At 48.8% G+C, this 22,436-nt stretch overlaps 1 protein-coding gene across 2 annotated transcripts in view; it reads right to left on the reverse strand.

The window, feature by feature from the left end:
- Window positions 1-22,436, reverse strand: part of FBXO42 (F-box protein 42) — a 242,064-nt gene that overhangs the window by 58,124 nt on the left and 161,504 nt on the right. For both annotated transcript variants that reach the window (XM_078642841.1, XM_078642842.1), the window contains one exon: window positions 14,536-14,655. In XM_078642841.1, coding sequence (XP_078498967.1) covers window positions 14,536-14,655 — 120 coding nt within the window. The remainder of the gene's footprint in view (window positions 1-14,535; window positions 14,656-22,436) is intronic.

Raw genomic sequence — 22,436 nt, forward strand, 5'->3', positions numbered from 1 at the left:
TCGAGATCGAGCGTGGCCCTGAAATCCCCTGGATTGATGAGACGTAGAATGTCTTGAAGAGAGACCATCCAGAAAGATAGGGAGATGAGATAGGTGTTGAGCTCCCTGAGATCTAAAATGGGGCACCATTTCTCTAGCGTCTTTCTTACCAGGAAGAACCTGGAATAGAATCCTTCTCCCCTTTGGGCGGAGGGGACCCGCTCTATAGCACCCTTCAGGAGCATTTGATTAACTTTGAGCTGCAGAAGACGCAGATGTTTTGACGGAATGGCAGCAGGGGGCTTGGATGGTGGGATTTGCGTGAATTCCAAAGTATGGCCCTTTCGATTGTTATCTTGGACCAATTCTGAAAGTATTGTGACACCCTGCCTCCTGCTGATAATCTTGCGGAGGTGGGTACAGTAGGAAGAGCCAGGAGGCCGCTATTGTCTCTTGGACGTTTCACGTCCTTGGCGAGCCTGCTTCCCTCTGTTATTTGGTCTTGAGAAATTAGAGGACTCGCCTTGCCTTTGCTGATAAGGTTGGCGGTACTGTTGTGAACCTCCATATGATGAGTACCTTTGCTGCTGATAAGAGCCTCTGTAGGTTGTGCTTTTGCCTCTCGAACCTCTAAAAGGAGCTTTACGGAACTGAAGCGTACCCAGAGACTTAGCAGCCTCAGTATCCTTTTTAATCTCTTGGAGAGTGTCATCTATCAATTTTCCAAATAATGCCTCCTCATCAAAAGGTAGATCCAGGATCTTGTTCTGGATTTCGGGTCTAAACCAAGTCGCCTTAAGCCATACCTGGCGACGAAGGACTGCAGCCCCAGCCAAAGAACGAAAAGCCGTTGTGGCGATGTCCATGGCACAGTCTATGATTTCCATATAAGTTGCCTCCCCTTTCTGCAAAACCTTTTTAGCTTCTGTCTTTGACTCTGGAGGAAGTTGATCCAAGTATGGCGAAACATCACACCATAGTTGGCGATCGTATCTGCCCAATATCGTCAAGGCATTTGCTGCCCGCACGAGAAGACTCGCCATTGAAGAGAACCTCTTCCCGGTGTGGTCTAATCTCCTGCCCTCTCTATCTGGAGGAGTTGTCAAAGGAGCTGAGGGGTTGCGTGACTTCCTTTGTGCCGCTTGTGAAATTACCGAGTCCGGTCTTGGGCGTCCCGTCAAAGACCCCAGACCATCCTCAGGCGCTTTGTATTTTTTGTCGAGGCGCGGTAGTACAGGGACCACCGTCGCTGGACTCTTCATTGCCTTAAGGCCTTCATCCCAAAGATGCTGGACAATAGGGATAGATCTTGTTGTCTTCTTATAAGGTTCTTTAAAATCATATAAGAAACATTCGGTGGTAATAGAAGGCATTGATAGTTTGAATCTGCCAGCCGCTCTCTCCATTAGTTTATGAAACTCCCCTATATCCGCTGGCGGGGAGCCCACTGGATCCGGACAAGGAGATGCTGGGTCTGGGATGACCTATTCATCCCATTCTGTACCTTGATCCATCCGGTCATCAAAATTTTGATCCTCATCCGAGGAATCATCATGGGTGTCCAATGGTATTGAAGGCTCCTGCGTAACCGGTGTCTGTGGTTGAAGATGACACCTGGGCTAGCAACTCTGGAGCAGCCATTGCTGGAGCCGCAGGGACAGGCATGGCTTGTGCAATTGGAACAGCAGCAGGTTGTGAACATCTAGACTTGTAATCCTGCAGCATGTTATGAAGGTCCTGCAAGAAAGATGATGGTACAGACACCATGTCTTGTCTGGTACTGTTGTGGCTGGGCAGAATGATGATGATAACCACATTCCTGGTTGTACTCTCCATCAGAATCAGTTTCTTGGCATTTAACCAGAAGCTGGGATGGACTGTTTGCATAGCCATATGAGTCTTGATCATCATCCTCTGATTCATCCTCATCCTCCTCCAAAAGTAGAGCTGGAGGCAAAGGGGTAACTCTCCTAGGAGATGGCAAAGGGGTAACTCTCCTAGGAGATGTAATGTCCGGTGTAATCCTGGTCATAGAAATCGTAATCCTGGTCATAGAAATCGTAATTCTTTCCTCCGACGATAAAATAGTCGACGATCCCGTCGACACTGGTGCTGATAGTACTGCCGTCGTCGGCTTCGTCGACGGAATAGGAGTCGTCGACGAAAGAACACTCGACGACGAGATGGGCGTCTTCGATGCCGTCGACGAGACAGTCGACACCCCTGCCGTCGTAAATATTGTCGAAGCCCTAGATCACGACAACAAGGTCGTCACCAGCGTCGACGAAAACTTCGTCGTCTACATCCTCGCCGTCGTCGCTGTCGGCTGCCGTCGTCGAAATCTTCGGCTTCGACACTATCACTGCCGTCGACGATCCAGTCGACGTCCATTGTCCCGAGGACGAGCCCGTCGACTGTACCATTTTAAGCTTAGGCTTCAATTCCCTCGTCAACGGAGCCTTCGTCGACGACTCCTTAATAGTCTACGACGTGGAACTTCTGTCAGACTTTCCAGAAGCCTGAGAAGAGGTTTTTTTTTTTTAAGGCTGGATCAGTCTTCATACCCGAAGGCGTAGATGGTCCTACCCTCTCCTTTTCACCATGGTGAGGAGATTCGACTGGACCTTGGCTCTCAGACTCTCTGGGTGTCTTTTTTGAGGCCTTAGAAGGATGCTCCACGGAAGGGGAACCCCTACCCCTTTTGACTGACCTTCTAGTCGATGACGCTGTTGAGTCCTCACTGTCACTGGAGACAGTCTTTTCTGGACTTCAACTTCTGGAGCCATGTAAGAAGCCTATCCTCACGATCCCGGAGGGTCTTGGTTAAAAAGGTGCGGCAGATCTTGCAGTCCGCAGCCAGTAGATGCAATCTTTATGCTTATCCTCAACAAATAATCTTTTCTTGCCACAGGTGGAACATGGCTTGAAAAGGGCCTTCTTTTCATCATCAGACATCCTGGACGGGACAGCTAACAATTCTGAAGTAAAATCCTGAAGAAGAAACTCTGAAAGAGTAGAGATTGAGCAGAGCTCAAAGGAGACTCCCTAAGCAAAACGTGCGGTAGAAAATCTGAGGCTCCTTCAGGAGGGTTCTATGGGGTGAGGCTCTTCTGATTGGCTGATGCCTAGTTTGGTCTCTTTTACAAAAAGAAGCAAATATGCTACAAAAGGGAATGAGGCCTAGGCCTTTTTCTCTCTCTTTTGTACCTACTGCCATGTTATTTTGTTACCGAGACTCCCATTCCTACGACGGGGAATGTTACAAAAGCATGGGAATCTATGAAAGTTCCAATACTGGGGCAATTGATAGTGCTGTCCTAGTACAAATCTGAGATACTTCCTGTGAGAAGGATGTATGGGAATGTGGAAGTAGGCATCCTTGAGGTCTAGTGTGGTTAGGAAATTGCCTTGTTGCAACAATGGGAGCACTTGTTGTAAAGTGATCATGTGAAAATGATCTGAGTGCATATACAGATTGAGAGGCCTTAGGTCTAGAATTGGTCTTCGTGTTCCGTCCTTTTTGGGTATTAGGAAATAGAGTGAGTAAACCCTTGTTCCTTGATGTTCTAACGGAACTAGCTCTATTGCATCTTTTTAAAGCAATGAGAAAACCACTTGTTGGAGCAGCGCTAGATGTTCCGTGGATGTGGACATTGGACGCAGTCTGGGTGGTATATGTGGAGGGGTAGCTGTAGGCTCGAGGCAGTAACCATACTGGAGAATGTGTCTTACCCACTTGTCTGTTGTGATGGAATTCCAGACAGGTAGGAACTGTGTTAGTCTGCCCCCTATAGGAGTGGAATGCTATTGGGGGCGCAGAAGGAAGTCACTGTTTTGTGTTGGGAGAGGTTCGATTATTGTTATTTCCTCGACCTCTTCCCTTGTTGTTGTTGCTTCTGTAGCCCCCTCTAAAGTATCCTTTATTAGAGGATGTTTGTGTATTTGTTTTAAAGGAAGCAGAATTGTCTGCCCCAGCTTGTTTGGAAACTCCTCTGTAGAAGGAGCGACAAAAGGAGCCTCTTGCTTGGGTGGACTGCAGAGCTCCCATAGACTTGGCTGTGTCAGTCTTTTTTCATTTTTTTCCAGTGCTGTGTCTACTTCTGGACTAAATAATTGTTGTTGGTTGAATGGTTGATTTAAGATAGTAGTTTGCACCTCTTGCTTAAATCCTGAAATGCGTAGCCATGCGTGACGTTCAAGGAGGACACTGGTGTTTATTGCTCTGGATGCAGTGTCTGCTACATCTAGTGCACATTTAATGGAGGCATTTGATATAAGCTTAGCCTCTTGTATGAGGTCATCTGCTTGTGCCTTATATTGGTCAGGTAGATGTAAGAGCTTCTCTAGCTAATCATAGTGAGCCCTGTCGTATCTTGCGAGAAGGGCCTGTGTGTTAGCGATACGCCATGTATTGCTAGCTTCGGCAGCTATTCTTTTTCCTGAAGCATCTATGATCTTGGACTCTTTATCAGGAGGTGGTGCTTCACCTGATGTTTGGGAATTTGCTCTTTTCCTAGCGTTTGAAACTACTAGGGAGTCTAGGGGTAGCTGACCTGTAATGTAGGCAGGATCCTCAGGAGCTACTCTGTACTTTTTCTCTATCCTTGGGTTTATGATTCTAGCTCTTACAGGATCTTTAAACACTACTGGTGCACGTTTAATGATTCCTTTAATCATTGGCAGTATTTGCACAGATTTTGGGAGTGTTCAAAAGTGTCTAGTAAAAAATATTTCTCTGCCTCATCTGAATGCATGGTGACATTGTGATAGATGGCAGCCCTATTAATTAAGTGTCCAAACCCAATATTGTCTTCTGGAGAAGGTTTAGATGGATATTATATGTGGGTCAGGAATATCTGGTGCATCCTATGGGTTTGGATACTCCCAGTCTGGTGAACCTGTTGGGTAGGGAAAAGGGTCATCTGGGTCTCTCCCTCCCCCATGCTATCAACATCCTGAGGAGGTGTATGTTGCGGAGAATTAGGAGGAGAATTTTGAGGTGAAATGTTTAAAGGAACAGCAAGAGAAGGCGATACAGGAAAAGAAAGGTGCATAGGAGATGTGGCAGAGTCCTTCACAGGCACAGGAGGTGTAGGTGCTGTATCGGACTTCCTCTTCCTGTGTGGTGTGGTGTAAACATGTCCTGTTTCTGGATCAATGTAGATCCTTTTTTGCAAAGGATCTGGTTGGAAAAGCTCCTTTTCTCGAGGCACAGCCTTCGATGCCGATCTTTAAGGTTCCGAACCTGTTTGTTGCTTGTCTTTAGCCTTAGGAGCCCATGTGGAGTCCTTTGGCGTATATTTTGGCACCAAAGGTATTGTCTTTGGAGCCAAAGCCTGTTTGGTGGACTTGGAAGGATCGGAAGCAGGCTTGGTTTGTTTCGGCATCGAGGGTATTGGTCTCTGAGTGGAAGCTGTTTTTGGGGTATCGGAAACATGCTTCATTGTTTTCAGAGCTGCTTTGTCTCTCGGAGTCGACCGTTTCGGAGTCTTTTTGGGAACCGGGACTTCTTTTTGTTTCAGTGCCTAGAGAGCACGTGGTATCGACACATGCGGTTTGCTCTGTATGGAGCTACCGGAAGGCTTCATTATTTTCTTCGGAACCGGGCTCAATGGCGGGGCTTTCGAAGTGTTTTTTCGGTCTCGACTGGGCCCCGCAGGCAGAGTGTTGACCTTTGCCTTAGATTTTGGTGTTTGGGCTGGGGTAGGGGCAGTGGTACTCACGCATTGACCCGAAGGTATGGAGTCATCGGAGTCATCTGCCTCGGATACGATCTGGAGATAATCTGAATCTTCCTCCGGGACACATGGACCTTCGTCGAAGATATCCACTGGTTCCGGTGCTGATCTCTGCATGTCGCGTCGACGGGCCCTCTGATCCCGAATGGTCTTTTTCAATCGAAAGGATGCACAGGCTGTGCAGCTGCATTCGTCGTGATCTGGCGATAGGCACAGATTATAGACCTCGTGATGGTCACTGTGTGGAAATTTTGCTCCACACTCGGGGCATCTTTTGAATGGCGTCCTTTCCATGAGGTATAGGCCTCACGGCGTGGGTAGGCCCAACGGCCAGCGTCGACGACCGGAATCGAGCTGACGAAGTCTAGTCGATATTTATTGGTATCGTAAGTTGTTTGGTGAAGTTTGAAGACATTTTTACGCTTCGAAGTACTTGAAAAGTATATTTCGAACCAGAGCGGAAAAGATTCATCCGAACCTAGTGGCGGAAAAAAACAATCCAAGGATGGAGCCGATGTCCATGCGCACTATCGCCCAAGGGAGGAGTCACCTATCTCGTGACTACAAAGACTTCTTCCAAGACAACAACATGCAATCATCCGAGCCCAACACCAGGTGGTGATCTAATGCAAAGTGTAGAATCTGCAGCTCATATGCCTCGAACAGTTAATGACTGGACAGTAATACTTGTTCTCCACAGGGTCATTGACAATGCCGTTGACGAACAAGTTACTTACCTTCGGTAACAATATATCTGTAAGAAACAGTAGTTAGTATTAGATTCCTTACCTTAGAAAATCCCCAGGCGTCAGACTGGATCCGAAATTTTTGCGTAGCAGTACCCTTGCGCGTTGGTAGGCGTCGTCTGCAACTCCGCGTCCGTCGTCAGCGTCGTGGGTGCCGTGATGACTTCTTCTGAGTACTTAGCCGCCGCCTCCACCGCGGACATCAGTTTTTGGACACAGCTTTTCCACTCCAGAAACTCAGAGCCGTGTTAAAAACCAACACTGGTGCCATTGAAACTAGGACCCTGAAAGGGGATGACCTTAACCCTAGATATCGGTTCGCAGAGCGGGGAGGATGGGTGGGCGGTAAGGAATCTAATACTAACTACCGTTTTACAGATATATCGTTACTGAATGTAAGTAACTTGTTCATCTGAAAGAAACAGGTTAGTATTAGATTCCTTACCTTAGAATAGATACACCAGCAATACCAACCCCGGTGGTGGGTCTGCGAACCAATAATCACACCAGAAAGTCCTGGAGGACGGAACGGCCAAAGAAGCCATCCCTCCGGACTTGGCTGTCCAGGCAGTAGTCTTGCGAACGTGTGCAGCGAGGCCCACGTAGCTGCCTGACAGATGTCATGCAAGGGCACTCCCCGACCCAGGGCTGTAGTAGCCGCCGTGGCCAGAGTGGAATGGGCCCTCAGCCCAACAGGAGGCTCCTTTTTCGCCAAGGAGTAACAAGCCTTGTTACACAAGACGACCCACAGAGAGATGGTCCTCTTGTGCACCACCCGTCACTTCTTAACGCCCACGTAACCAACAAAGAGTTGGTCATCCACCCGGAACTGGCGTGTGCGATCTAGATAGAACGAAATCGCACATTTTGGGTCCAGACGGTGGAGCCACTCTTCCTCTTTTGAGGGATGCGGTGGCGGAAAGAAGGTGGGCAAGGTGATAGACTGCCCGATATGGATGGCCGTGACAACCTTGGGCAGGAAAAAGAGTCTTGTTTGCAACACAACCTTGTCCGGATTGACAGAAAGGAAAGGGGGTTTGGATTAAAAAACCTGGAGCTCACTCACTCTCCTGGCAGAGGTGATGGCAACCAGGAAAGCAGTCTTCAGAGTAAGAAGGCGGAGAGGACAGTTGTTTAGTGGCTCAAAGGGAGCGCACATCAGAAAGGTAAGAACAAGGTTCAAGTCCCACTGAGGCATCACAAACGGAACAGGAGGGAACATGTGTGTGATGCCCTTCAGAAAACGAGTCACAATAGGGGACTTGAACAAAGGAGGTTGATAAGGCAGCCTTAGAAAGGCTGAAAGGGCAGAAAGGTAGCCCTTGATAGTGCCCAGAGCAGAGCCCTGCTGGGCAAGAGAAAGAAGGAAGAGAAGAACCTCAGAAAGAGGGGCAGAAAGAGGATCCACAGTCTTTGCTGTGCACCATGCCACAAATTTATTCCACCTGCAGGCGTATACCGATTTTGTGGAGGGACGCCTGGCTGCCAGAATTACATTACAGACTTCGGGAGGCAAGTCAAATGGCCACAATGGTCGCCGCTCAATCTCCAAGCATGGAGGTGGAGACTGGACAGGTTCGGGTGGAGGACTGACCCCTGCTGCTGCGACAGAAGGTCCTCCTGAAGAGGCAGACGAACCGGGGGATCGACTGACATACTGAGTAGCTCTGGATACCAGTACCTTCATGCCCAGTCCGGAGCCACAAGGATAACTTGGGCACGGTCGCGCTTGATCTTCAGCACTCTGGGCAGAAGTGGTATAGGCGGAAAGGCGTACAAGAGACCGCAACTCCACTCGCGACTAAAGGCGTCTCTGAGCGAGTGCCGCCTTGGAAATTACAACACGCAGAACTGATGACATTGCGCGTTCTCTTCGGTGGTGAATAGATCTAACCAAGGCTCTCCCCACTGCTGAAAGAGGCCTTGCGCCACGTCCAGACGCCATTCATGATCCATCATGCACCGACGGCCGAGTTCGTCCGCACTGGCGTTCAGAGAACCTGCCAGGTGTTGAACCATCAGGGTCACGCCCTGATGGTCCAGCCACTGCCAGAGGCGCAGAGCCTCCTGGCATTAGGTCCACGACCCCACCCCGCCCGGTTTGTTGCAGTACCACATGGTGGTGGTGGTGTTGTCCGTGAACACTTGCACTACACTCCCCCGGACAGAGGGGAGGAATGACTTCAGTGCTAGACGAATTGCCCGCAGCTCCAAAAGGTTGATATGGAGCCGGGACTTCGCCGGAGACCAGAGGCCTCTGATCTCCGCCTCTCCCATGTGGCCTCCCCAGCCCTGAAGGGACGCGTCCGTCACAACTATGTGCTCCGGTTGGGGAAGGGAGAGAGATCTGCCACTGACCCAATCGCGGTCCGTGAGCCACCACTGCAGCTGTCTCGCAGTGCCCTCCGAGATCAGGACATGGTCGGACAGGTTGCCCTGATGCTGGGCCCACTGAAACTTCTGGTCCCACTGCAGAGCCCGCATCCGCCACCGGGCGTGATGCACCAGAAGGATGCAGGAGGCCATCCGTCCCAGAAGCCGCAGCGTCAACCTGACCGAGACTCGGGATAACGGCTGAAAGAGTGGAATCTGAGCCTGAATATCCCGAACCAGCTATTCGGGAGGATAAACCCAAAACTGTGCCGAGTAGAGAACCGCTCCGATGAAGAGGAGCTTCTGGGAGGGGCACAGGTGTGACTTCGGCACATTGATGGAAAACCCCAGCTGGTGCAGGAGGCTTGTCGTTGTCTGGAGGTGGCTGACGACTGTCTGGGGCGAGCCCGCCTTCAACAACCAGTCGTCGAGGTAGGGGAAGACTGAAACCCCTAACCTGCACAGATGAGCCGCGACCACCGCCATCACTTTCGTGAACACCCGTGGGGCGCTTGTAAGGCCAAAGGGGAGCACGGTAAACTGAAAGTGCTCGTGGCCTACCGTGAACCGCAGGTAACGCCGGTGGGCCGGCAATACGGGGTTGTGAAAATAAGCGTCCTGCAAGTCCAACGCTACCATCCAGTCTCCAGGATCTAGTACAGCTAAGACCTGAGCCAATGTCAGCATCTTGAACTTCTCTTTACGGAGGAAGTTGTTGACGTTCCGTAGGTCCAAGATAGGGTGTAGGCCCCATTTGCCCTTCTTGGGTACCAGAAAGTAGTGGGAGTAACAACCAAATCAAACTGCATGTCCATGAGCGTATTCTGGACATCTGCCGAAAAGTTGGCGGACCTCAACCAGGCTTGGCGTCGCATCACCACCGTCATTGCCATCGGATACGGGTGAGGTCTGCCCAGTGAGTCAGTGGTATCCAGCCCACACCGGATGGAATACCGTGCCGCATCCCAGCCTTCCACAAGGGCTTGACCAAGTTTAGCCCGCACCTCCATCGGGCATTCTGGCAGCACGTCCACGACCGTGTCCCACAGGGAGTGGTTGTAGCGGCCCAAGAGGCATGCGATGTTGGAAGACCGCAGTCCCAGACTCAGGGAGGAGAATACCTTCTTGCCGTATTGCTCATACCTCTTGGATTCCCGGTCAGGCGGAGCCGACGGGAATGCGGTCTGGGAATTTGAAGCCTGGATGACCAGGCTCTCGGGGGTGGGGTGGGTGGACAAGGAAACAAGGGTCGCCCGGGGCCGGGCGGTGGCGTCTGGCCACGTGCCTATCTACAGGAGGACCTGTAGCGGGCCTGGACCAAGTGCCCAAAAGAACGTCAGTCAAGGCCTCATTAAACGGCAGCAGAGGCTCAGCCGAGCTTGACTGCGGTTTAAGGACCTCAGTGAGGAGGTTAGTCCTCACGGCCGCGAGGGGGAGCTCAAGGCCCAAGGCCTTGGCTGCCCGAGTCAACACCACACTGAAGGTTGCCCCCTCCTCCGAAGCCACGGTAGGAGGTGAGACAAAACAGTGTCTGGCGACGTGTCCAGACCACTGGCATCCCCAAGTCAATCTGTCCAGTCCTCCTGGGACTGACACTCCCGTGTCAGAGGGTCCTCAGACCCCTCCCAATACTCCTCCTCATCACCCATCCCCTGAAACTCAGGGTTGTCAACTGATGGGGCCTGTTCACTGAAGTAAAACTCCCCAATCGACATCGAGAGCGGCGCCGCTCCGGCGCCGGAACAGGGTCAAGGGGGGCATCGGGGACGGCGCCGGAGGTGACACCTGAGGGACCAGCGCCGGTGAGGTCGTCAGGTCGACCGGCGACGATCAGGATCCAGAAGTGGATCCAGTGGGGTCCTGCGGCGCCGGGCCCGAAGGTGCCGGCGGCGTCGGCCCGAAGCACCCGCCGGCACCGAAGCTCCCGACCCGCAAGGGCCCCCAGACGGGTTCGCTGGGCCCGGAGGCGCCGCAGAGCCCGTCGGAGGAGAGAGGGACTTCATGGCCATGAGGAAGCGCTCTATCTCCTTCGGCGTCGCCTGCTGCTCAGGGACCGGAGGGTATGGGGCAGGAGGCAACGCCCGCGACTCCGACGGAGCCGCGTGGGTGGTGTCACCCGAACCCCCGGCCGTGTCGTGCGAGCGTCAGGGGGAGTCGGAAGAGCGATGAAGTCTCTTCCACTTCTTGTGCTTACCTGACGACTTCAAGCCGGAGGAGTGATGACTACTCCCGGAGCTATGATGGGTCCGACCCTGCGACCGGTCCCTCGACCTCCGTCCGGACCGGGACCTCTCGCGTCGGAACAGGCCTTGTCGTCGTGGTCGACGCCGAGACAGTGGAGGCACCGGCGGTGAGGGTCGGTGACCGACATCAGTCGGACGCAGTCCTCACAGGGTTTAAAACCTGGCATCCCTACCGGCACCTTTCGGAGTCAAAGACTCGAAAAAAGATCAGAAAGGATCTCAAAATGTTTAGTCAAAAAATGACTAAGGTACCACTTTTTCCGGAACTGCGCTGCTGGCGTGGAAAAAAGAAGAACTGACGTCAGATCGCGGAGGCGGCGTCTAAGTACTCAGACGACGCCATCACGGCACCCACGACGGACGCGGAGCCGCAGACGCTTACCAACGCGCAAGGGTACTGCTACGCAAAAATTTCCGGATCCAGTCTGACGCCTGGGGATATTCTAAGGTAAGGAATCTAATACTAACCTGTTTCTTTCAGATGAAGTGGATACCATCCCCGACTGTGTGCCCGCTGAGGTGTACACTGCCATCAACAGTGACAGCATTGTTGACTCTGTCCTTGTCAACAAGAGTCCTGTTGTCAACAGTGGCTTCTTGATTGACGAAGACAGTGCAGTACTAGTCTTCAGATGTGTCACTGTCGACTTTGCTGATCTTGATTGTGAAGCTGAGGTCATCTACGTCTTCGGCAGTAAATGTAACTGGATTTCAGAATACCTGCATTTTTGTGCAATGTTATGCCCACAATGTTCCTCAGCTTTTAATGTACATTCTGAAACTTGGAGGTGGTGGCTGTGGATACTCTTTGAAGGAAATGGCCCTTTTTGCAAGCTTACCCCGAACCTTTTTGCCTTCCCCATCCTCTTCTTGCTGAAGTCTTTCTGTTGGCCTTAGGAATCTGGGCATTATATCACTGCTAGTCAGAGCTAAAGTGCATGTCCTCCTTCCCAAAACATGTGCGTATTAGGTGTATACCTGGTTGGCATATTTAATTTACTTGTAAGTCCCTTGTAAAGTGGTACCCCCTGTGCCCAGGGCCTGTAAGTTAAACACTACTAATAGCCTGCAGACTTGATTGTGCCACCCACATAAGTAGCCTTCCAAACCAGTCTCAGGCCTGCCGTTGCAGTGCTTATATGTGCAGTTTACTGCCACTTCGACTTGGCATTTAAAACCTACTTGGCAGGCCTTAAACTTCCCTTTCATTACATATAAGTCGCCCCGAAGTTAGGCCCTAGGTACCCTTAAGGGCAGGGTGCTATCTAAGTAAAAGGTAGGATGTGTACCTTTATCTTTTGCCTGTCCTGGTAGTGACTAAGCCCATTTCATTTTTCACTACTGTGAGGCCTACCCCTCTCAAAGTAGCATAGGGAATTCCTTAATAATCTTTTAAGCTTTAATTCCTGGTCAGAGAGGAGTAGCTTTTTGATGTTTTATATGTTTGGAGTGCTACTAATAAATCCTACTTACTGGTGAGCCTGGATTTAACTTTACTATTTTAGAAATGCCACTTTTAGAAAGTGGACATTTCATCGCGCTAACAGCTCTCTGGGTCCGACAGCCTTTCTCCAATACACATATGGGCTGGACGACAGCTACATTTGAGCATTCCCTCTAGACAGCCACAACACAGGACACCCAACTGCATCTGCATTCATCTACATGCTGATGGGTCAATCTGGGCAGGAGACGTCAGTTGAATAGGCAATGTCCTGTCTCCACACAAAAGGTTTATTTACTCCCTCATAGTTAGGCTGGCAGACAGGACTGGGTTGAAAGGGGATCTGTGCACTTGAGAGTTCTTCTGAAGTAACCCCCACATCAAAGGTACATTTGGGTATAATTACTGGGTCTCTGACCCCATCTAATCAGACACTTTTTGGACCTGTAACCAGACATCGCTGGCTCTACATCTGTGCATTGTGAGAAGGAACGGCTGTGCTGCCAGGAGGGACTGCCACTCTAACTGCTCTGTTGTGTTGGCCTGCTGCTTTTTGAGCTGCAGAAGGGACTGCCAGTTTGTGACCTGCCTTGTTGTGCTAGCCTGCTGCTTGCTACTTTGGTGCAGACTAAAGCCGTTCTCCAAGGGTTTGTTGGCATGTCCCCCGTTCCCCTGAAGTCTCAGTGCCATCAAAGACGTTGCCTTCTAGCCCCTGCCATGGGACCTTGCACCCTGTGCGATCGGCAGTGAACTATTGACAATGAACAATAAACTTCTAATAGTCTTTCTTACGACAAAGTCAGTGTGATCCGAGACCCACGAGTTGTTTATCTAGTTTCCCAAACTATAGTGGTGGGTTCTGCATGACTTGGGTGTACACTTTAGCCACCTAGAAACCCCATTTCTAACACTCAAAGTAAATTCAGCAGAGGTAGCTCCATGTGCTTTCTTTTTTTACAACACCTTAATGGAAGTCTTGGTGGTGCACTTTTCAGTTAATGATCTCCAAAGTAGGGGTCTTCCTCTATGTAGGGCAATTCTCTTCCGTTCCAGTAATTAAAGGGCCAACCTCCTTTCTCGGTCATTAGGTGGAAGAAAAGGTTTTACTTGATCACAACTAAACGTTTTACGAGTGGGATAAAACCAATAAATGCACTGATCAAGTAGATCAAGATATACCTTTTGACTTCAGTCTGAGCAGGATTTGGAGATTGTTTTTCCCCCTCAGCCATAGCAGTAGCTGATGACAGAGGTCTCCCCTGTGTCAGCCCTGACATGAAAATCTCGGAAAACTCCTAATGACAACTCACAATTTGATGAAAGTTGAAGAAAGGACTAGCAGAAATCCAAGAAAGATTAAATAAAGATTCAATTGAGTCCAATACAAGGATAAATAGGTTAGAACAGAGCTCTATTAAGGGACTCCCTCAAACACATGCTGTGGTCGGAATTGCAGTTACAGAGGTCTCCAGGAGGATGATGAAAGCTCAGCACTTCCACCTCATTGGCTTACTTTCAGGATGTTTCAAATGTGGTGGATGTACTACTAAACAAGCACTTGTTACAGCCTATGCCCATTTCAACAATTGAATTAGTGCTTATTTAAGGTTACAAGAGATAATCGGTTTAAATGATTCCTAAATATGAATACAAGTAAGATCTAATGCTGGAAAACCTTTGGGATGAATAGTTAAAATGTAACATTAAAATGAAGGTCTTATTTTTAATAAAGACCCTAGGAAGGCAGGGAATCCTCACCTCTTGCTTTACCTATTCTAAAATAGACGGAAGGTAAATAAAATAATGTGAGACAGTAGACAGGTCATTACATATCCCTAACAAACTGTGATCCCCTTGCACAATACCATAAACTGACATATCCAATGTCATTAGGAAACCAAATACTGTGTTCCAAATAAGAGATAAACTGGCCACATTCACAATGATTTGAGTCTCTTATCCCAGATTCTTCCCACAAATATTTTCCCCACACCAATTCACTGTTTTATTACCCTGCAGGCTGGATGGCACCATAATTCTGGAGCACCATGCTCCTCATTCTCCACTTTTAGCTGCTGCCAGGTCCAGGGGAGGCTTGAACTTGTATGCAGTAACCAAGCATCCTTAAAAAGCTGTGGATTCAAGAAAGAAAAAACAGATACATCAAAGTAAATTACTCAAAATTCAAAGACATACTTTCTATAGAGAAGTTCAAACCTTCCACAAACATTTCTGAGAGCCATAAGATCATTCAAACTGGAAAATTTAAGTTTGACAACACTGGTACCCTACATAGATTGTGCCCTCTACCTTTACTCAAGAGTTGGGATCTTCAGTCATCTAGTAACAGGAATGGAAGGCCAAAACAGGACAGAGCACCTTCTTCACTGGACGACACCCACTATAAGAACAGCTATACATCAATCCCAACATCTAAATTTCACTCATACACCTGTAAGCAAGACCGTAGAGAAGGGATGCACATTTGGGTGTCGATTGGTAGTGTTAAGGCATGTTCTGGATCAAGAAACAAGAGTTAATACAATTGAGTAGCTTATTGAAGAAACCACAAACCTCCCAATCAAAAATTTGGAGGACAATTTATTATGCACAAAGCATTACATGGATGTTTACAGTTGAAATATAGGTACCAAAAAACACAAGCTGAAAGGGTACTGGGACAAAGATAATTTCTAATCATGTAATAGTGCAGAATGCTACTTATCATTGGGGCTGTTGCTGTTTGACTTGCACAAAACACACAACTTTTACAGCGCATATTTATAATTACCTAACTCAGTGGTACTCATTTGATCAACCTCAGCACAAACTAAGCCTGAGCCACCTGCAGGGTTCAAATTGGGGTGACCTGGAATCGGTCACATCCGTATGTCTCTATAGCACTCCTGACTCACCTCGCATTCCCACAGGCCAGGAGAAAAAATACATTAATTATTGAGACCTTACTGATGGGGCAGCAGAGGCTGTTCTAATATGTATTTCACATTACATGCATGTTTATCTCTGGTAGAGGGAACGGGGGGGCTTAGTGAAGAGCACAAGTGCCCTCCTTGTGATTATAGGGGCCATATAAAATGTGCTTATAGTCAACCATTTATAAACTCAATTGACAATTTTTTTTTAACAAACAATCAGTCCTTCAGTGGGAAGACATACAAAGTATATTTTTCTTTAAAATCTATACCGATGCACTATGGAGTGCAGGTGTTTCAATTATAGGAGAGGAGAACAAGTAGCACGTAATTTCTTAAAGTTCTCTGCATTGCACTTCCGAATTCAAAACCAAGCTTCTATTATTGACATTTTCAAATTTACTCATGTTTGCCCTGAAATTTGAAAAAAGTGATGCTACTCCCAGTTTCTGCAAGTTACCAAAATCCAAACAATAGTGGGCAAATTGCTGTATCCCATTGTACCACGAAATGCAGAAGTGTAATTTTTAAACAAAAAACATTTGAGAAACTGTACTGCATGGTATTGTGTTACATGGATGTTACACCATCTTCTGATTCTAATTATATATGCCCCTGAATAGCCTTTGGCACAAAACGGCAAAATATGGCATCCCATTCCTGCTGTGGTTCCCAAAGTGTGCGCCGCGGCGCCCCGGTGCGCCGTGATTAGAAGCCAGGGGCGCCGCGGTGCGGCGGAGGATGTGGGTCGTGGACATTGCAGCCGAAATTCCTCCTCCTCCTTTGTGCTACCAGGTCACGTGATCCTCTTGAAGTGTTCGCTTGACCAGCTGACGGCCCTCGCATATGACACGCAGGGCTTCCACCGCTCGGTTCCTGAGGGAACAGCACTCGGCTGCAGCTCAACCAAGCATGGGCGTGCACGCTTTCCGGTTGACTGAACTGATATTTAAGCAGAGTTCCGATCTCAATCCTGTGAAACGGAACCGCATCAGTAAGAAAGGTATGTCTATTGTCCCCCATCCAGAGGGACCTATGTCTAAGAGACCTTTTTAAGTCTATTTCGCAGTGGTGGGGGTTATTACTAATTCGTCTCCTCGTATTCATTTTTAGATCTCTGGAGCCTTTGATTTTTGCGAGCCCAAGTTTATGAAAATAGGCCAAAGTACTTCTGTGTGATTTAAACTTCTCTCGAGGATCAGTAATTCCTGGTCTCCACAGATCCCATTAGGTCCTAGGTGTGTACATGACTGTTGGTAGAATAAAAGACAGTTAAAATGTATGTTTTTACAAGTGTCCTGAGTTTTGACTCGTTGTACAGGGGCACTGGCACAGGTGGAGGAGCGGGTGGAGAGCCTACTAGTGACATGAGATTTGGCATATTGTACCGAGACACTGACACACTGATGAATGGGTGGAGCACTACAAGTGGCACGTGTTGTGGCACATGGTACCGGACACTGCACGTGTGGAGGAATGGGTGGGGAGCCTACTAATGGCCTGGGGTTTGGCATATTGTACACTACAGGGGCACTAGCACTTGTGAATGAATGGTTGGAGTGCCAAGTCGTGACCTGGACTTTGGCACCTTGTATACGAGTACTGCTCCTGTGCAGGGATAGGTGAAATGCTTTCAAGTGGCCTGAGTTTTGGCACTTTGTTCATTGGCACTGGCCCATGTGGAGGATGTTTCATATGAACGACTGCATAAGTAAGTGCTCCTTGTTGGGTGGGTACAGGGTCAGAGGCCTGGTGGAGAGCGTTGTGAAGGAGGGGGCCGGGTCAGGGTCCTGGTGGAGAGCGGTGGGTGGGTGGAGGGAGGGTCAGGGGCCTGGTGGAGAGCGTTGGGTGGGTGCAGGGGTCTGGTGGACAGCATTGGGTGGGTGGGTGCGGGGTCAGGGGCCTGGTGGAGCGCGTTGGGTGGGTGAGTGGTGGGTCAGGGGCATGGTGGAGAGTGTTGGGCGGGTGCAGGGTCAGGGGCCTGGTGGAGTGCGTTGGGTGGGTGCAGGGTCAGGGGCCTGGTGGAGAGCGTTGGGTGAGTGCAGGGTCAGGGGCCTGGTGGAGAGCGTTGGGTGAGTGCAGGGTCAGGGGCCTGGTGGAGAGCGTTGGGTGGGTGCAGGGTCAGGGGCCTGTTGGAGAGCGTTGGGTGGGTGCAGGGTCAGAGGCCTGGTGGAGAGCGTTGGGTGGGCGCCTTATGCCCTGTAGTGATGGCTACTCTCTGAATCCTTCATCAGGTCTAGGCTTGATTCTTCATGTAGACCAGTGGTTCCCTTAAGGGAGCGCCGCAGCACCCCGGTGCGCGGGTAAAAAAAAATTGGTGGGGAGCCACGGCCAACTGCCAATTAGGTCAAGGGAGCCAACGGTCAAACAAGTTTGGGAACCACTGCATTCCTGCCTTGCACCCCCTTTATGTGATGGATACAGAGCTCATTATCTTTCACAGGGGCACTGCAGGATGTGTGACCCCAGCTCTTTCTACTTCCATGAATATCAAACTACCATTGTTTCTCAGCAGCGACTTATACTTAGGGACACTACCATAACTTCCTAGCAATGTTGTCGAACATAGAATGGGTAGTCATAGCGACTTCCTTAGAACTGGCACATTTGTTATTGCCAACAAGACAATGAGCTAGACACAGACCCTGAATTTACAGGTGAAGACCAGGGCCAAATTACTCTCCACGGACCAGATGATTCAGAACAGTGGATACAATGACATCTGCAATGAGAGACCTGTAACAGATCTTTTTCTCTGCATCTCCTGCAGGAATACCTAGATGACATCTTTGGAGACAACTATCTTCACCTGGAGACCTCACATCATGCTGACCCGGCTAGGTAATAGACCATTCAATATGGAGGTGAAGATGAGGCTATTCTGGCTGAACCCTCTGAGAATAGCCTGGCACTGGCCATCCCCCATTGAAACTGTGATCACTTCTCCAGTTAGAGGGGAACTATGTGGCAGATTTTCTGGTTGGATGGCGCTCAAGCAGGCAAAGACAAACAAACTCAGATGCAACACATTGTCAAAATGTCTGTCGAGATCGACAGAGCTGCTCAACAGAATAATGGGTATGCTTTGACATGGTTAAGTGACTCAAAGCCTACCAGGATTGGGAAAGCTGGTGAAGACTAGTAGCTTGTTCACTAACCTTTAAAAGTGGCAGAAGCAACAATGTGATCAAGAGAAGGTGATCTGGTGAACTCTCTCTTCGTAGACAGAAGTGTACACTGCTGTTGCATGTGTCCAATTTCCCCCCTCTCTTACCAATGAAACAGACCTCCTATATGGCATGTTTTGACTACTGTGACAGCCTTTAATGGAGAGGGTGTCGGGAAGAAAAATCATTCAATTGTTTAAGTCATCATTTCTTCACACTGTCCCTCCATTATGCAGGCATTATCATATAAAGTCAGAGTAGAGGCCAGACGCTACAAGAAGGGGGACACATCGGGGTGAACTATGGGGCATTCCACTCGAGGGACATATTTATAGCGTATCCCTGTACACAGACGAAGTCTTGATATACATCAGGGACATCACTGCGGACCACACACCTCTGGGCCAAACTAGACTACTTCGGGAGGGCGGTGGGACTGAAAGTGAATTGGGGCAAGTCCACCATCTACCCCCTTCACCCGGACGCACCCCAATGGGAGATAAACGCGGGAGAGGCCAATGTGGAATGGGGACGCCCCAAGATACCTGGGAATCAGGCTACATCACACTACAAGAAATCTCCTTGAGGGCAATCACTATAGGGCGCTATACTGGAATAAAACCCAGATCAACTTCTGGGTAACATTACCCCTGGCCCCCATAGGGATGGTAGCTTTATCAAAGATGGTGGTAGTACCCAGTCTCCTATACTATTTCACAAATGTCCCAAAGATCCTCCTGCAAGCCTTCTTCCAAGAGCTAAACTCCTTACTCATATCGCTGATATGGGCAAAAGGCCACCGCAGAGTGGCTTTGTCGACATTGTGGCTGCCACGAGACTGCGGCAGTCTTGGCTCCCCTTCCTTGGAGGCCTACTTCCTCGCTGCACAGCTACAGTGGCTCATGCTGGACCGGTGGGCGTCACCTGGAGGAAATGGAAACACAAGCAGGTCTCTTGACAGTTCCAGCTATACACCAAATGGTCCTTCCGGGAACCAAACCAAATCCAACCCATCCGATTCTGGTGAAGGTGGCTAGATCCTGCCTGCTAAGAATTAATTGCCTCTCTCGAACTGTGCCAATATACTCCCCACTGTTACCACTGGCGGGTCTCCCCAAGGGACACAAACACTATACATCGAGACTTACTAACCTGGACAGAATACGCACTCACAGAGGTGGAAGTCCTGTTCACAGAAGGCCAACTGTCTTCTTTTGAAAGCCTGACAGATGAGAGCAGGGTCCCCGCTGGTCAGTTTCTTTTTCACAGACAGCTCATATCAGACTGTAGGAAGACATGGGATTCTACACGCGATACTAAACATGGGCGCAGGGCAACACCTCATCACATGGATATACAGATCTATCATAGAACACACGTGTGTGCCGCCAAGGCGGCTCCGATAAAAATGGAAGGAAGAACTCGGTCGGGCACTGCACGATAATGAATGGCTCACAGCCCTAGCACAACATAAATTAGTGTTGCGTAACCATCGCTTCAAAACATCCCATTCAACATACTAAACAGTGCATATCTCACACCGGCACGGCTTAAGCGCTTCTTCCCTGCAACACAGTTTGAATGCCCACGCTGCCAAATGCCTGACGGCACATTTGTCCATATGTTATAGACATGCCACACACTGCAGATCTACTGGGCGGGAGTACATACCACGATACAGAGAGTCACAGGCCTGACGGGTCTCGCCACATGGGAGGCCAGCGTCTTGAGGATATTCAAGCATCACCAACAGAAAAAGATAGAAACCTGTTACGCGATACTGGCCCCGATCCTAGCAAAGCAAAGCATCACATTACATGGCGTTCACCTACAAGTCCGCCGATAGTAGCATGGAGGGGGGCAGTCACGCAATGGGGAGCCGCAGAAGAAAATGCAATCAGACTGGAGCAGGCACGCAGAATGCGCCGCCGCCCCATATCCATGGAGTGGTCAGTGCTCCTTCACAGTTTTCAAACAGATACAAGACACCCCCCAGAGAAACCCCAACAGCTACTCAGGCAGTGCCAAGCCCCACAACACCCCATGCCTCACAGGAGGTCACCCGAGCGGGTCCTACCCCTCCCCCTACCTCCAATGGAACTCCATGTTTGTCCTGCTGAGAGAGTTACACCCGGTGTTACTTAGACTAGTAATAACTGCGTGCTGCCACAAGCCCCGGATGCTCTAATTCCTAGTCCTATCCCCAGAGTTATACCCCCCAGTTAGTCTAAATGAAACTGACTTCTTCTGACTTGACACAAGAACAGCAGGGGTACACCAACAAGGACCAAGAATCGAGCAGTCCACTATGAGACCTAAGCAACGATTAAGAACACATTATGTGTGCTGGACAATGCACACCTAGACAATTAGTCACCTTATTATCATACAACTGTAATGCAACACACTAAAAGCTAAATAACCGTATTTGTTGCTGGAATGTGTATACCCTGTATGAATAAAGGGAGAGGTGTGGCGCCGCGGCCAGGGCGACTGACGCTGGAATCTGGGGACCACGGTTCGATCCCCCGCTCCGGCGGCAGGTTAGCCCAGCACCATGTGACTCTGGGCAATAGCTTGCTTAATCTTCCTGACGGCCCCCCAGCGCCTAGAGACCCTTACGGGTGATTGTGCGCTTTACAAATGTGGACTTTAATATGAAAAATCCAACAAAAAGGTTTACACACAAAAAAAAGGGTGTGGGGACACACCACAAAGGAAAGTCAAGGTGGCGGGAATTTCACAGATGAAAAAGAAAAAAAAACAATAAGACAACGCATGAAAATCAAAACACAAAAAAAGGTGCAATTAGGTATAACAGATTTAAATAAAGCAGGATCTTCCTTGTAGTGGAAACAATGAAATTACTATTATCTTTTGGGACATAATGAGCTACCGCAGTCTTTAAAAGTGTCTTAAATGAGTAGGGTCTAATTCAATTATTTGTATACTTTGCATTGGGGCACCACTTACTGCTTTTATTTCACTTTAGAGTACATTGTGTCTGGGCTGTTTCTTTTCCCCAGCCAAATGAACCGTTTTCCCTGAGTTTGGCCGAGTGGTTTTAACAAAATAAAAAGTACAAGTTGCCATCTTGGAAAATGTTTTTGGGCATCTTGTGCGTGTATGACAATATCCCACCTTTTATGTATATCAGAGAATTTCATGGTGATGAGACTATTGTTTAAGTTCCATATGAAAAACAGCACCCAATGCCCACTAAAAAAAACAAACGCAATCATTCGAGTTTCACCACAGAGAAAAATTATCGTACCAGTCATACTTGGCAAAGTGCTGCCAAGTCAATGATACTATCATGCATCAAACTAGATTAATACCTATAAACATGTAAATAATACTAATCTAAACATGGCACACTTGTACATCGCAGCATAATACATCTACCTGGTTTGGGATATGTATAAAGAAAATATACCCTCACTGCGTAATAGGCAACAACCTTCCTCTCCCGGCCCAAAAAACTGTGGTCTGGCAACCTATAGAAACGCCACAAAGATAGTCCTATACCAAATACTTTTTATTTTCACACAAACTATTTCAAAATTAAATGCTAAAGAAACGGTCACAAACATGATCAAAGGATGGTTTCTCCGGTTGACTCCGGTGACTATTGCTACTATAGCAAACCCACATTATTAATTTCCCACGGTGTCTTTCCTCCAAAACACTGAGCTGTTGACGTTTTCTGCAACCACTAAAGCAGCATAAATCATTCCCAACTGCTTTGACAATAGGAGCCTGTCCCAGTGACTAGCTACATTAAAGAATTCCTAATGATAGCAGTCCTAGACT

The sequence above is a fragment of the Lissotriton helveticus genome, chromosome 5_1 (assembly GCF_964261635.1).
Source record: "Lissotriton helveticus chromosome 5_1, aLisHel1.1, whole genome shotgun sequence".
In the NCBI taxonomy this organism is placed as follows: Eukaryota; Metazoa; Chordata; class Amphibia; order Caudata; family Salamandridae; genus Lissotriton; species Lissotriton helveticus.